This window comes from Hippocampus bargibanti, linkage group LG14 (genome assembly GCF_051943395.1).
Source record: "Hippocampus bargibanti isolate YZ-2025 linkage group LG14, ASM5194339v1, whole genome shotgun sequence".
Classification (NCBI taxonomy): Eukaryota; Metazoa; Chordata; class Actinopteri; order Syngnathiformes; family Syngnathidae; genus Hippocampus; species Hippocampus bargibanti.
Genome location: NC_142747.1, coordinates 8,110,338 through 8,127,702, shown reverse-complemented (window position 1 = coordinate 8,127,702; position 17,365 = coordinate 8,110,338). Strand labels below are relative to the sequence as shown.

The 17,365-nt window shown below is 40.9% G+C and overlaps 1 protein-coding gene across 1 annotated transcript in view; it reads right to left on the bottom strand.

Annotated features, from left to right (window-relative positions):
- The window catches only part of kirrel3b (kirre like nephrin family adhesion molecule 3b), a 183,840-nt gene that overhangs the window by 11,618 nt on the left and 154,857 nt on the right, over positions 1 to 17,365 (bottom strand). Inside the window, exons 8-14 of the mRNA XM_089013637.1 lie at positions 13,638 to 13,786; positions 13,413 to 13,540; positions 12,401 to 12,527; positions 4,776 to 4,876; positions 3,323 to 3,533; positions 485 to 592; positions 22 to 105 (exon numbers count right to left, since the gene is read on the bottom strand). Coding sequence (XP_088869763.1) covers positions 22 to 105; positions 485 to 592; positions 3,323 to 3,533; positions 4,776 to 4,876; positions 12,401 to 12,527; positions 13,413 to 13,540; positions 13,638 to 13,786 — 908 coding nt within the window. The remainder of the gene's footprint in view (positions 1 to 21; positions 106 to 484; positions 593 to 3,322; positions 3,534 to 4,775; positions 4,877 to 12,400; positions 12,528 to 13,412; positions 13,541 to 13,637; positions 13,787 to 17,365) is intronic.

The following is a 17,365-nucleotide window of genomic DNA, read 5'->3' as shown; positions in this document are numbered from 1 at the left end:
AACTGTCAGATAAATTCTTACTTTCCGTTTTAATTTTGCTTGCAAGTTCTCTCTGGTGAGCACAGATGGAGACGGGCAGTGAGGGCATAACCAGGTGCGCTTCCTCTGTAGTATACAGACAATAGACATGCTGAAGGGACCAGTAGCACATTTTGTTCACTTCTTGGAAAGAGACAGTGGCCAGGCCGACTGTCTCAAACCTGAGTCACTCGTTACATTTGGGTGGGTGGCGGTGAAATAGCGCCTGATGCAAATAGCCTTAAATGTGATGTGGCGGCCAGACCGGGTTTGCGTGAAATGAGTCCTTAGCGCAATCTAGCTCAGAATCTTTGCAGCACAAACAAGATGTCCGTATCAAGAAGGGATCTCGTCATTTGTGAACTGTGACAGTTTTCATCCCGGCACATGTGTTTCAAATAAAAAAAAAAAAAAAAAAAAAAAAAAACAGAGCATGCACGTTTGTGATGACGGCGAGCTGACTTACTTCTCTGAGAGCGTGCGCAACAGAATGCTCCGATGGTGCCCATGACGACCATGAGGGCCACAATGGAACCCACGGCAATGCCGATGATCACCGCCACGGGAAGGGATTCTACAAAGAACAAACAGGTGACAACGTAGGGATAGGAAGACGCCAAAAATATTTTCTACATAAAAACATTTTTCTTGGACTTTCAGAAGTCCAAGATGGTGCCCAAGTAGGCAGCCGTTGGCAAGCGCTCGCACAAGTCTTTTTGTGTTGTTTTTTTTTTGTTGTTGTTGTTGTTTTTGTGTTTTCATTTGTCACTTTGTGATATAGTGCATCGTGTGGACCAGATGTGGAATGTTTTTCAACATTTTGGGCCACAACATTCATCAAGGAGGAGACTCTGCAGAGCGGTTGCCCATTTTCTGCAGCACAAACATGCCAGCACTGTTTTGGAATGGGAGAATTACGGTGCCATTTGACTGTCATGAATGGGCAGCTTTTGGGCGATTGTGTTATTTTGAGCCTGTAATGGAGAGCATTTTAAAATACCCGCTTTGTTCAGCGAAAAGGTTGCTGCTGCTGGACAGTCTGTGGCTGAATAGATGCATGGCTTGAGGAGCCCGCGATGAAAAGAAAGGAGCATCAGAATCAGAATCAGAATCAGAATCAGAATCAGAAGGCAGCATCAGTGCAGAGCGCCAATACATATGTGGAACTGTCACGGCTTGGAATTAAAGCGGATTTACTGCTGAAAAGGACCCTTTGATCTTCTTCTTTTTCATCTTGAACTGCTTCATACGACAAAGAGAGCGCAGAAAAGTGCTTAAGATTGAAATAATGTCCGTGTCTTTGTGTTGTCATATATTTGTTATTTTGTTTTTGTTTTTGTTGTTGTTCTTTTGACTTCAAGATGGCGCCGCAAGAGTTCCTGCCTTGACAGTAGCTCCTGTATTTTGTTTTTCAACTTCTTTTCTTTCTCTCTTCCTTTGATCACTTTGCTGCTGTGAAATGTAAATTTCTCCAGGATGAGACTAATAAAGGCTAATTTATGTCACGTTTTGCAGGGTCTAATCTAATCGACCTTTTAGCACAGATTACTTCAGATATCAAGTATCTGAAGTATAAATACAAATTATTTTCAGCCACAACAATGTGGAGGTCTGTTTAAACTGGATTTCAAATTTTCAAAAAGTCAAGATTCCAATTTTTCATGTACTTTTTCATTTTATGAACTTTGTTATTTAACATGGTACACGCACGCATAGTTGAATGACCATCTTTAGCTTCATTCACCAGACAAAGACAGTACCGTACTGTATTTTCCTTACTATAAGGCACGTCAGATTATAAAGCGCACCTTCAATGAATTACATAATTTTAAACCTTTTTCAACATCTAAGGATTTTAAGGCACTTGATCAGCTATTGAAAAAAAAAGAAGACTTTTAGGTGTACCTTATTGTACAGAAAATACGGTAGCGTTATGTCTTAAATATTAAGAACACTTTCCCATCATTGCATTATTCTCTGTGCAGTAGTAAACTTACAACGGTTTGGGACGTTGTTAGCGTTGTCCCTTGCGCTGTTTATTGCGAACTAATTTCCCAGAAGGCCCTCATGTGCCAGTGTGTATTGATTTAACCAAAGCAGTCCTTATGTGTGTCTGTGTAGACGAGTAGTGCATCGGAGGATGAGCAAGATCTCAAATCTGCGGGCAAACATCTCCCGCATTAAAGGTCCTCATCAAACACTTTAATGGGGGCTGGAGTTTCCCCTCATTTATGACCTCCCTGCAATTTTAAACTGACGACAAACAACCAAGTGCTCTTCCTCCATCATTAAAGGCTGCTTAATGTCTTCATTGGTCAATGTCACTCGCGCATAAGCAGCATATAATTTATCATTTGTGATAAGTGGGAAGACCAAACAACCTTCTCGGAGGTAAAGTGGAAAAGGTCAAAAGGGAGAGGTGATTTTAATTTTTAAAAGCCTTTCTTAAGAAAGAAAGGAAACATTTAACGTCTCTGTGGGATGTTGTACCCCTCCATCCTCCCACCCATGATTACTGCGACAGCTGTAGAAGTTGTGGCAGGTGACCAAAGACCGGTTCCCTCGACAAGCATAAACTCTTAAGAGCCCAGGTGACCTTGAGCAGAAAATAGACCCTTCTTTATCACACGTTGATTCAGTGTTTTTTGCTACGTATACTACAGTACTCAGTTTTTGAATGCAGGTAAAACGAATGGCGCCAAACTAGCTGTGATGATGTAAAGGCCGTCCAAAACAACTCGTTTGGTCTCGGGTCACTCCGCTGGCACAGTTGAAATTGTAATACAGGATGCACTGTTGTCATGTTTTTATGTTTTGTTTATGGTGATACTCTAGCAGCGTTTTCTACCAGAGGCAAATTCCTTGTCTGTTTGAAACACCTGGCCAATAAAGATGATTCTGATTCTTCTCTGAAAATTGGACGTGATACTCTTGCTTGTCTGGATAAGCTAATTATGACTACTTTGTTTGACTGAGATTAAGCACACATTATATTTTAAACCTCTTCAAATATCCAATTTAGGTACATTTAAATGGAATGTAGCTGTTACATCGTTACAGTATATATAGTCTGTGAGCCATTCATTTTTCAGATGAACTAATACCATGCAAAATATCAAGACAGCTGCAGTGCTGAATTTTCTTTCTTCAAAACAAACAAGTCAAATGGCAAACGTCACGAGACAAAAATGATTTCATCATGAAAACAAAAAGCACACAAGACAGCACACAAGTTATTACTGTTACTACTGTCTGACACCACATCGACATGAATTGGAGAAGAGGAAGATGGAACCTGTCGGACCTTGGCTCCCACCTTGTTCCTTCAGGCGTATGATCTCAGTGTCTGAGCCAAAGCTGTTCCACGCGGTGCAGTTGTAAATGGTCTGGAAGTCAGCAGGCACAATATTACTCATGGTCAATGTGGAGATGACTCCTTCCTCTGTGGTGACCGTCTCGACGGTGTAGCGACCGGACGTCCCAGACTCCAACACTGTCTCTTTCCAGGACCAAGCCTGTGAATGGATATGGGTGTGAGAAAACATGGACGTACCTTTTGTTCAAACCCTGCATCGTGAATGCGGAAGGACATTAGGGAGAGTCAGGATTCAACATAATGACTCACGAAAGGCAATGAAGGAACAGGAAAGGGGTTGCATCCCAATTCACCTTTTAAGTCTACTTCATAAAATGCTTCCAAGTTGCAAGACGGTGCCTCTGTGGAAATGAATGTCACTTGGTATAATTGGTTCATCACTCTGGCCCGAGAATAAAGTCTATAGTTTGATATATTGTTGTGGAATTTGATTTGCATTCCAGTCACCTCCTGCTGGGAATTGCTGTTGTGCCTGAGAACCACTAGGACTTGCTATGTCTTCACCCACAGATGTCGATATGTTTCTAATGTTGGTTAGGCGATTGGGGACCTCTGTGGTGACCAGGATTCCGGAGGTCATTCGAGGGATGGCAAAAACACTTTTTTCTCCCCTTCTCTCCTCCGCACCCCACTCATCCCTCCCCTCACCAATCTTCCACTTTCCTTCTTTCTTTGCTCCCGGCATCAAGATAGAGCACATCCAAATATTCTCCCTTCCGGTTTCAAGGTACATCATATTCTTCTGGCACTTTGCTTTGGTGTGTGGTTTGCATATGTTTCCATAGGTTATCCAAAAAATGTCTTTCTGCCTCTTAACACCCTCTTACACATTTTTCTACAAAACCGAGTTTATCGATCATCCCCCAACATGAAAACACAGACAATACGTCTTGTCAATAGACCAATTTTTTTGTGATAATCGTCTAAAAAACTGCCGACCGGTTCAGGGAGTACTACTTACTGGCCAAAGATGTCTCATCTCACCCAAACCTTCTGATTTGACCCACACCTGTTTTCCTTTCAACCACTTTCCTTTAATAACCAGTTGCCTAAATTATGCATGCACTAACACAAACACACACACAGACACAAGCATGCCCATCCACGCATGCACACACATTTGCTCGACTCATTAATAATTAGAGCTTTGAGAGCAGCTGTTTATATTAGATACATAAATCTTGGTAGGATCCTCGCGAACAAATCACGCATGTAAATCAAACGAGACACAACGGTCGCAACCCTTTGCTATGCTGACAAACGGTTACATAAGGCTCTAATGTTATTTTGCAGTTTACCTCCCCTTAGGAAGATTTAACAAATGATTAATGTTCGAGTGCTACATAAGACATACGGCTTATTTAACGGAATGAGTACTTACGATGCGGTCTGGTGGTGGGGTACTCCGAATAAAACATTTGATTTGTCCTTTTTCACCGTGCAAGGCTTGTTGAGTCTGAGTGCTGGATATGGTTGGTGGCCCTGTGTATTTTCATCATAAACAAACAAAAATATATATTTTTAGCTTGATTATGCACAATAACAAATGACTCTGTTTCATTTTGTGCAGCAACTTGACCAAATACAAGAGTCAATTCAAAACACAATTTTCTCTTCAGGTGCATGTGTCCCAACTTTTCATTTCTGTTCCAACCAACTTCTCGTCAGACTGTGATTGATGAAGCGTTTTGAGAGTCCATGGAAACGATGTATTGCGGTGTCTCGTCCCATTGCATTATCTACCCAAGGACATGCAGGGCCTGACTGAAGGGCATGAGACCTCATTGTGGATCTATGTCTCCTTTTTTCCCCTGATGTATGGTTTATTTGAGTTCTCCCAACGATGTCGGGCAGCTGTGATGTTGTACTTCACGCTGTAATCGGGACAACCCAGACATAAGAAGAAATACACTGTCTGTAAGTAAGGAATCTGCTTAACATAAGAAGAAATATTACATTTTGCAGGGCGATATATATATATGTGTGTGTCTAACGGAGTTGTGCGCTTAGATTATTAAATTATGAAGGAAGTGACGCAACGGCGCACAGTGTGGCACTATGCCCCGCCCATAGTTTCCAGAACAATCTCGAGGAGATTCAAGTTAATCACAAGACGAAACCCATGCGACTTCACCCATCCCTTCTGCCATACTGTGTTGCAGGTAATAATTGTTTCATTTCGTTTTTATTGAACAATATTTAGTTTATTGTGTCGTGTTTCATTTGCCCGTGAGTGTCCGTGGCGGGTTGAACTGCGCGCCAGCCATTACAAGCGCACCGCGTGTTCTGCCGAGTCTCCGCCCATGATGCGTTCAGGGACGTCTTGTAAATAACAGTGAACTTGTGTTGTATTCGCGTTTTCTGTAAATAACCACTATACGATCACACGTTGTTAATTCTGTTTTGTTATCTACAATGTTTTGCATTTGAGAACAATCTCGAGGAGATTCAGGTTAATCACAAGACGAAACCCATGCGACTTCACCCATCCCTTCTGCCATACTGTGTTGCAGAAATAAAAGAAATAAAAAGACACATCCATGCGTCTCGTCTTCATTAATACGGCAGCATCATGGAGATGAAGACAGTCACTGTTGTGACACCCGTCACACACACACACACACACACACACACACACACACACACATATATATATATATATATATATATATATATATATATATATATATATATATATATATATATATATATATATATATATATATATATATACAGTAAAGTCTCGTTATATCGATATCGGATATATCGATAGTCCCGGTTATATCGATACTATTTATATGCACGCAAGGAGAAAATTACATGCAAACAGGGTCAGATATATCGATAGTCCCGGTTATATCGATATTTTTCGGACTCCGTTGCATATCGATATAACGAGACTTTACTGTATATATATATATATATATATATATATATATATATATATATATATAGATATATATATATATATATATATATATATATATATATATATATATATATATATATATATATATATATATATATATATATATATATATATATATATATATATGAAGAGAGAGAGATCACATGGGTTTTCTCCGGGTCCTCCGGTTTCCCCCCACACTCCAAAAACATGCATGGCAGGCAGATTGACAACTCCAAATTGTCCCTTGGTGTGAGTGTGAGAGTGACTATTGTTCGTCTTTGTGTGCCCTGTGATTGGCTGGCAACCAATTCAGGGTGTCCCCCGCCTCGTGCCCGAAGACAGCTGAGATAGGCTCAAGCTCCCCCCGCAACCCTGCTGAGGAATAAGCGGGACGGAAAATGGATGGATGGATGTATAGAGAGAGAGAGAGAGAGAGAGAGAGAGAGAGAGAGAGAGAGAGAGAGAGAGAGAGAGAGAGAGAGAGAGAGAGAGAGAGAGAGAGGGAGAGAGAGAGAGAGAGAGAGAGAGTATATAAGAGTATATGTATTTTTCAGCAAATCATACACAGACTTAGCTTCAAATTTGGTCAGTGGCTCGATGACAATGTGTTTTAGTTTAACATAGCTGAGAGGGTATATACTGGTTTATATTTTGAATTCATCTATGAATGGATCTCACAGTTTTGATTGACAAGAGCCGTTTTGCTTCAGGGGCTGTTCACACCATGGTGACCACACTGGGGAAATATGTCACTGTCACAGTCAGTTCATCCCCCGGTTCGTTTTCTTTTTCATTCTGCGCAGTGCAAGAAAAAAGTTATAGATGTTTTGTTTTTGAAATTTATTCATTTTAGATGGACAGCTTTGATTTTATAAAATCTTTTTTAGAACTTTTTTTAGGCTAATTTGTGTGAATTCAAACATGTCAATCATGTCGCCCAGACCCATTTTACACCTCTCTGAGTAAAGTGCTTTGGCTTTTTATTCAATTCCGTCGCAAAAATAGTTAAATTCACATGATGTCTGACCCCCGCATCGTTCCGTCCTTCAGGGACAATACAACAGCAATTTTTCCACCAGTCACTCATTTGCTTTTAATGACCAATTGCCGTCACAAATGTGCAACCATTTTCTTGTACATGAAACACGCGTTATTTCTCAGAGTGCAGGGTGTAACCAGGTCATGATCAATCAGTTGCAGGCTGCAAAAGGGCATGTGATCTCAGCAAAATAAAATGATCTATTCTTTGGATCCGTCTTGCAAATGAGGAGATTGTTCAAGTTGAAATCTTGTGTGCATGCTGAAGTCCCCCATCCCCCAAAAAACAAACAAAAGAAAACAAAACAAAAGACGGTGATCATGGTGGTGCTTGGCATCCATTATCTCAGCAGGGGAGGTCATCAAAGCATTGGGTGCAATTTGTCACTCATTGGTGGAGGCATTGACAGTGGAGTGGACATTCCAATCTGATTACGCAACCATTGTGCGGGTGTCAAAAGTCGTCAGCACTTACATTTCCCTCTGAATAAAAGCAATTTATTAAAAAATAAAATACAATTGAGACTGCTTTTTGAGTTGTCTGGTGAAATAAGATGACACAAAGCAGTTATAGAAGCAGAACAATGTCTGAAACTTGTCCACCTGTAGTTACGTTCTATTTTGAAGGAGGGACGGGAGAATCTTTTGTTAGAGGATGCTGTCAGTGCAGAGCTGACAACCTTTCTTTTGTCCTAAAATAGTGATGTTTATTATGTGATAAGTGATGATGAACATTTGCTTCAGTTCCTCTGGGTCGATGCTTATTTAGTATTCTTTCAATCTCAAAATGCATTTCAACATAATGTACTTTGTTGGATATGAATAATCACATGCGTGGATATGTTCGCCCCTGCATCATGTCACCTCATTTGAGGTGCTGAGGAGCAAATTCTTTGTGAGTGTATGAGAAGAGTAAGCAATACGTATCCATTAGTGACTTTAACGCAAAGTGCCTCCCCTGCTAGCTGTTTGATTATAATTAAATTACAGTCTTCCCCGGGGAAAATCCGCAATCCTTGTGTCGATGCGCTCCGCCACCGTGGGAGTCGGAAACACAGAGTGCCGCAGCGGAGCGAGCAAGGCAGAATGACACATGCAATTTAAATGAAGTCGTGAAAGGGCTTGGGGGATTGCTACGGGAAAAACAAACAATCAAGACATTTGAATGTGACACCCTTGACTCTGTTTGCTGTCGTGGTACCATCACTCTGTTATGTTCTTGGAGCTTTGCAAATAGATGGTACCACGTTCGTGGTGCATGAAAATGATAGCATGAGGAGAAGAATTCAGATTTGTTTGTTTGTTTTTTTCTCCTCATCACTCTTTGCTCCCCTAAATGACGCGGCCATTTTGTGTTGAATACGTTTGCTTATTTTGTGAGCTCGCTTGAGAATTAATATGGAGTTGAATATTAATAATACGTGTCCCATTACAACGACAGTATTTTACTTTTATGCATGTCACGTGAAAAAAAAAAAAAAAAAAAAATGTTTTTTGCCATTGACGTTTTTGTTATTGAAGGAGATACCACAGTCGGTTTACAGCCTTTATCGACAGTGGCAACAATGTGGCAACTCAAAAGCTTCTGCATGTACTGTACATAAGCACAATGTTGAGGCTTTGACGTGTCGGACAATCAGATTCACCTCTGGCGCAAACGAAAAACAATGCATTGAAATGCCTCATGTGCCTTGGAAAATGAATGTTAATTATTCAAAAGGGCAAAAAAACATGGGAGGGGTTGAATGAAAAATTCAGGCAAGGTGGAGGTAAACACAGCAGAGCTCAGAAGAAAAATAGGAGAACACTTTGGAATCTCGCTCGAGCACATGTTGCAAAGAAAACGTCAAAATAATCTGCAGCTCGTTGTGTTGTTCCCGAGGACACTTGGAGTAGCGCTCCATTGTAATCCTAATTAAAACAATCCATCTGCTTTCTCTCTCTTCTCATCGTGCATTCTGTTTATTTATTGAGGCTATCAAAGGAAGGCCGCTAGTAGATTTCAATCAAGTGAAAACAACAGAATTAGTCATGACGCCTCTTCTTGCCTTCAGTTCCAACTGCATTCAAGGCGGTTCATATAAAGTCCCGGTTTTGATCCGATGCTACGGGGGGAATGCTATTTGCCCATTCCTTCAGATATGCAAAGCTAACGTCTGGATTATGAAAAAGAAAATCCTCACACACCCCATTTTCTTCTTGATGTATTTTCATCCACTGAATCAGCGCAGAGTTGCTTTCAGGCAAACTCTTTTGTTAGCTCTCAAATTGTACAATGCCTCATTGTCAGTGTTAAGTACACACCATGCTGCATGCCTCTAAAAAGAAACAACCTTGGTTTTTTTCGGCGGCTTAATTTGCCACCAGTTTGTTGATTATCCCGGAATGTTGCGCTGGAGCATCTTGACAAATAAGAGAAACCCATGAGTCAGCGTCGTGAATGATGCTTCCCAGAATGTCAAGTAGTACTAATGCACTGAGGAGGAAGATCAGAGAGGGGAAGAAGGCCTACAGGATGAAAATGGAGGAGCAGCTGCAAGCCAGCAATGTCGCTGGTGTCTGGAAGGGCCTGAAAAACATCTCAGGCCACAAAAGCCCAGTGACATTGAACAAAAAAGACAAGGACTGGGCAGATGAACTCAACCGCTTTTTCAATCGGTTTGACAAGACGCCAGCCGCCCCCGGCCCACCGTCAACTTCAACTTCACCTGTTGCTGCACCTGCACCAACTCTCACTGTGACCTTACCCTCCCTGCCCCCTCTCACGACCAGCTTTCCACAACCAACATCTGCCCTCCCAACCGTTGCCACACCCTCAGCCGCCACTCTGCCTCCTGGTTCCTGCCTGTCTGTCACAACTGCGCAGGTGAGGAACCAACTGAGGAGGATGCAGGTGAGGAAGGCAGCAGGTCCGGATGATATCAGTTCCCGACTCCTCAAGACCTGCTCCGACCAGCTGTGTGTCATTGTCCAGCACTTGTTCAACCTGAGCCTGAAGCTGGGCAGAGTTCCACAGCTGTGGAAAACGTCATGCCTGGTCCCAGTGCCCAAGATTGCCAACCCCAAAGAGCTCAACAGCTACAGACCGGTGGCGCTGACGTCTCACCTGATGAAGACGCTGGAGAGACTTGTCCTCGCCCACCTGCGACCGCTGGCAAGCTCATCGCTGGACCCGCTACAGTTTGCCTACCAGCCCAGCATCGGTGTGGAGGATGCCATCATCTACCTCCTCCATACGGCGTTGCTGAAACTGGAGAATGCTGGGAGCACGGTGAGGATCACATTCTTCGATTTCTCCAGTGCCTTCAACACCATCCAGCCAAGACTACTGGGGGACAAGCTGAGGCATGCCGGAGTCGACCATCACCTCACATCCTGGATTACAGATTACCTCACAAACAGGCTACAGTACGTGAGAGTAAAGAACTGTGAGTCGGGCAGGCTTCTCTGCAGCACCGGCGCGCCGCAGGGAACAGTCCTGGCTCCATTCCTCTTCACCCTCTACACCTCGGACTTCAATTACAACACCCCAACCTGCCACCTTCAGAAGTTCTCTGACGACTCAGCTATTGTCGGCCTCATTACAGAGGGAGACGATAGGGAGTACAGGGGACTGACAAAGGACTTTGTGGACTGGTGCCAGCAGAATCACCTCCAGATCAACACCGGGAAAACCAAGTAGCTGGTGGTGGACTTCTGCAGGAAACAATCCTCACCTGCACCATTGAACATCCAGGGTTCGGACATTGAGAGGGTGACCTCCTACAAGTACCTGGGTGTTACTCTCAACAATAAACTGGACTGGACAACAAACACGGATGCCCTAATCAAAAAGGGACAGAGTCGCCTCTTCCTACTCAGGAAACTGAGGTCTTTTGGAGTTCAGGGGTCACTCCTAAAGACTTTCTATGACTCTGTGGTGGCATCAGCCATCCACTATGGCATTGTCTGCTGGTCAGGCAGCATCACCACCCGGGACAGAAAAAGACTGGAGCGCTTTGTCAAGCGGGCCAGTTCTGTCGTGGGCTGCTCGCTGGACTCTCTAGAGGAGGTGGGCAACAGACGGACGCTAGCTAAACTAAAAGCTATGACGGACAGCCCCTCCCACCCCCTCCTGCCCATCCTGACAGCTCTGGGTAGCTCCTTTAGCCAGAGACTATTACACCCGCGCTGCAAGAAGGAGAGGTACCGCCGCTCGTTCCTACCGACTGCTGTCAGGCTTCACAATTCCCAATGATCACATGTGAAAAAAAAAAAAAAAAAAAAACTGGACACTTGTAAATATGGGTTGTTGCAATATATCTAAATGCATTTCTTGATTCTGCACAGTACAGTACATGTACAGTCTTGTTTATAGAACGGTTTTTGCACATCTACATTTGCACAGTATACAGTTGACATTTTTATTTTGCTATGCTTAGAATATCTTGTTTTCTATCCTTTCACTCCCACCCCAACCCCATCCCTCTTCAATTGCTGCTGTGGACTGAAAATTTCCCCATTGCGGGACGAATAAAGGTATTCTGATTCTGATTCTGATTCTGATAATGTCATTAAAAGTCATTTGTTTGAGTGTTGCCAGGTCTCTCACCAAGGCCAATAATCATGAGTTTTAGTCAGTATATAAAAAAAAGAATTAATGAAAGAATAAATAAATAAATAAATAAATAAATAAATAAATAAATAAATGTACAATAGGCTCATGTGACTCATGTGGATCCTCTTTGAAATTGCAATTGTCTCCATTATTCCTTAATCACCTGATTATTAATTGCAATAATTGCAATTATGATTTTTCCTTTGTCTATTTTTTTTCTTCTACGGATGGAGCCTGGTGATGCTGGACAGAATAACGCAAACAGTCATATTGAAGTCAAAAGACTGTTTGGCAGACGACTACTTAGTAAATTAAATTTACTGAATAGTCACCATCAAACAGTTGCTTTTCGGCGTCAAATTGACACATTTATTAACGTTGGGATTCACATGCGGATTCAAAAACTTTACACTGTCCTTTTTCTTTAGAACGACGTGTCGTAATACTATACACATCTTACCATTTACGGTGAGAGCTACTTCTTTCTCCCCTGCGCCAACTCTTGGCACTACAGCACGACAAACGTACTTCCCAGCATCTTCCTGCCGCACCGATTTCAGTGTTAGAAGGTTCTCATTGCTCAGGACCTGTGAGAGGTGTGAGGAAAAAAAAAACAAGAAAAAGTTATCAAAACACACGATACGCTTCCAAATATGAATTACAAATAAAGGAAAATGACAGTAGGCGGGGAGGCACTGCAGCATGTGGGTGACTAGAAACAATGACGGGTATCTCTTCTCAATTATTAAAATCCAATTTGGGTTCTATGCTCAGTGGAATAACGTTGTTCGTGCTCCTTCCATGGTGACAGATGAATGTGTTGGAATGTGGCGATCAAATTTATAAATAGCACGTTAAATAAAGTCCCTAATGAGTTTGACGAATGATCTGAAGTTCGTATGTGAAAGAATGTTGATATAAACAATTAAATATATACAATTTCTTATAGATCTGGATCTCGAAGACTGCTGGAGTTGTATGATTTAGATTTGACAAGATTGTTTGGAAAATGTCATGTGGCTTCACATAGGAGCAAATTCTGCATGCGTCACACTTTACTCCGAACACATTCTAATGTCTCAGCGTATTATTGGCTAAACATCGTACCACCACAAACCCGTAAAGGAAAGGATAGGGGCTACTTTTGGGTCGAGAAGCAGGAAGAGGTTTATATTTAGAATTTATATACAGTGTATATCTTTTTTTGTTTAAAGGTGTCCAAGAGGTGTCCTCTTTCCAAATGAATAATGTGCCATCATTCATTTATGTTTTCTTGACGGTTCTGAAATAGTGCTCAAATGTAATTTTATGATGTCAACACTTTCAAAAACGTTTTTTGTTTGTATCCATTTAATCTATTACATTCATACGTCCATCATTTTTTATGGAGAGAACGAACAGACACAATACAATTAAATATTTCCAAGCATTCCATAAAAGTTTGTGCTTGACTTGGAAATAATAACACTCACCACTCCAGAACCCCTTTTCATCCACACAATGGTAAGAGAGGGATTTCCTGTCCAGGCACAGTTGAAAACAGCATCCGACCCAAGGTCAACCTGCAAGGACTGAGGCTCTGCTGCCATGCGAGGTCCGACTGTTTAAACAAACACCATGTACAGTGTGAACGGGCAGACTGAGAAACAAAATGTTTAATTGACCGAAAGGCACTTTTTTTTCAAGGTAAGACTCACAATAGACATCGACGTGACGGCTAACGTTGGTGCTGCCTAGTTGGTTTGTGACTGCGCAGGAAACCGGCTCTGTGAAGAAGGAGTGGTCCACAATCACCTCATATGTATCGCCGGAGGCCTCCTTCATTATATTTCCGCCTTTGGCCCACCTAGTAAAAATGTCGAGGGATGGGGAATTGAGCAAAGAAAAAGTGAGAAAAGGCATTAAATCCCTCTTCAAGTGAATATTTTTCTTTCTTTGTGTGACTACGGGAAGGCTTTTACATACTGAGCGCGCTACAACGAAGTCCTTGACTGATCGGAGCTAACATATTTTTTTTTTCTGTGTAAACCAGGCAGTAATTCTTTCAGGAAAAAAAAGAAAATAGCTGTAAAGATTGATTACTGTAGCACGTGAGAGAAATTTTGATGGTTGACCGCCATAAAGGAAGAATAGAAACGATGCGTTAAATAAGCTGTAGATGTTTTGGATATACAGTAAAGTCTCGTTATATCGATATCGGATATATCGATAGTCCCGGTTATATCGATACTATTTCTATGCACGCACGGAGAAAATTACATGCAAACAGGGTCGGATATATCGATAGTCCCGATTGTATCGATATTTTTTCGGACTCCCTTGAATATCGATATAACGAGACTTTACTGTATATAATTCAGATTATTTTGACCAATTTGTCACGTATATTATTTTTTTATCTCAATATGAATGGTATAATATGCATGCATACCTTTCCACATTGGTATTATAAAATAAATAACAAGGTCGCATTGAAGGAAAGAAAATACGGAATTGCGCATCTGTAGTGCAATGGTTACCATAGAAGCTTCAAACACACATTACAACAATAGTGGAAGTGACAAAGACAACAATGGTAGAATATATATTGTCAAGTCATCCATGATGAACGTTAACGGCAAGGGACGTACAAGCACAAGAAAACGTCCATGTACACATCACAATTCAATTTCCATTCAATAACAGTTTGCTCAATACAAAAAAAAAAAAGAATGGGACAGGTGTCTTGTATTCGTCGCCTGACACGATACTCCCAATACTGAGCTTCAGGAGCTTCACAGGAGAGGGAACGCTTTAGTTCTCTGCGACTAAAGTGGGGCCATGCTTGACTGAAATGCTGCCGTTTATATGAGAGAAGAAAAAAGATTGTCTTATTCAATCACTAACTAAAATGCACCTCAATAGTAATGGAACCTCACTCGATTTTTGTTCGTAGGCACATCCATTCAGCCATGTCTGTTTTCTATCCATTTTGTGTTCAATTTTATCCTCACAAGGTTCGCTGGAACCGTTCCCAGCCATCTTCGGGTCGTAGGCAGGGGACACGCAGAACCGGTTGCCAGCCATTCGTAGGACAAATCGAGACAGACAACAGGTTATGCTCACACTCACACCGATGGACAATTTAGAGTCTTCAATCAGCCTGCCGTGCATGTTTTTGGAATGTAGCAGGAAACCTGAGTACCCGAAGAAAACCCACACGGGCTCAGGGAGAACATGTAAACTCCTCACAGGGATCAAACCCACCACCTCTGCACTGTGAGGACCTTGCACTAACCACTGTATCACTGGACCATGTTCTGTTTAAAAAATAATAATAATAATAATAATAATAATAATAATAATAATAATAATAATAATAATAATAATAATAATAATAATAATAATGTTACAAAATACTTTTTGGGATAAAGTTTACAGAGTACAATATAATGTATCGCCAACGTGTAATAAATACAGATGATGTTTGGATTTGGATTTGCCTTTATTAGTATTAGTATTAGTATTAGTATTAGTATTAGTATTAGTATTAGTATTAGTATTAGTATTAGTATTAGTATTAGTATTAGTATCACTCGCTCAACATATATATATTGAGCGAGTGACTATGATATTGAGCGGGTAACTCAGTCAGTGCATACTAATACTAATACTAATACTAATACTAATACTAATACTAATACTAATACTAATAAAGGCAAATCCAAATCCAAACATTGAGAAAAATACCAAAAACTACATCATCAATGGTCATTTCAACAAAAGTGCCTCACAAATGTATATTTTAAAACAGCAAATGCTTTCACCGAATGACACACACAATCAAAACATATATATATATATATATATATATATATATATATATATATATATATATATATAGTGACTATGATATTGAGCGGGTAACTCAGTCAGTGTATTCATTCAGATTTGTTTTATTTCAGACAGGACACAAGAATAAAGTAATGAAGTATCCGTATGAAGTAGGTGCTCCTCTTCGTGAAAAATAAAGAACATAAAATAAACGAAACCCCAAAAATCTTTGAATGGACAGTACCAAAAAACAATTGTAAGCATTTTTACTTGTAACGAGGGAAAGTCCGATCCCAATGAGGTCAATCAAAATCATTTCAACAGACAACCATTCAGAATCCGAACCATCCTAGATCATCCGCAGAGTGGCATGCAAATAAGGAGCTTTGTTGACGCATTGGTGCCGAGTTCCAGGCAGCAGACATGGGACCTAATTTTCTTTGTTTTGCCACTCGGCAATCTCGAGTGGATTCTTGTTTATTTATGAAGAAAAAAAATCGGGTTTCATCATCAAAGGTTGCAAACTGGATTGCATCCCAGCTGGCTCTTCTACCTATATGATTGCAATGAACACACTCCCAACAAGCCTTTCTCCAATCATGTGTCTTTTAATACATCTATTTTAGAATTTTCTACTTGCACGCCCTCGGGTTTGATTAACATGATTAACAAAGGAGATTTCCCCACTGTGTGACAAATAAAGGTTTTCTGTATCTTATTTTCTATATGCGATGATCCCACGTCAACCATTCATTTGGAAGAAGAACCGATCGAGTCGTTCATGACGGAGCTTGGAACCAAAGGCTTCAATGTCTCTTTCTTTGTTTGTTCGTTTCTTTCTTTGTTTCTTTCTTTGTTTCTTTCTTTCTTTCTTTCTTTCTTTCTTTCTTTCTTTCTTTCTTTCTTTCTTTCTTTCTTTCTTTCTTTCTTTCTTTCTTTATTTATTTATTTATTTATTTATTTATTTATTTATTTATTTATTTATATTTTGCCTCAGCAATGCAGATGATACATTTTGGCCAGCTAAAGGAGGGTCAACCTTTTTCTTTTGAAAGCTCTTAGGTACTGGTTAATGCGAATGATGACCACTTTAATACACATTACTAGAATAATACATTTGTTCAAATTACTTTCAAATTAAAATATAATTAAATTTTAATTAGCCAATCTTCAAACCGTGGACTAAAAACAGATTTTGATGTAATTTAGTTTACACGTGGACTCATGAAAACAAAAGAAACATATTTTATTGTTTTTCCTTTATTTTTTCCAGTTTTTTTTCATGTTATAAACAAATATCCACTCTCGAGGACTTGCACACTGCAAGAATCCAAACTCGGGCGCGGAAAATACTACTGGACCGTCCGCACCCTGCCCACCACCTTTTCCAGCTACTCCCCTCAGGCAGGCGCTACCGATCCATGCGCACCAAATCCAGCAGACATTTAAACAGCCTGCCGTGCATGTTTTTGGAATGTAGCAGGAAACCTGAGTACCCGAAGAAAACCCACACGGGCTCAGGGAGAACATGTAAACTCCTCACAGGGATCAAACCCACCACCTCTGCACTGTGAGGACCTTGCACTAACCACTGTATCACTGGACCATGTTC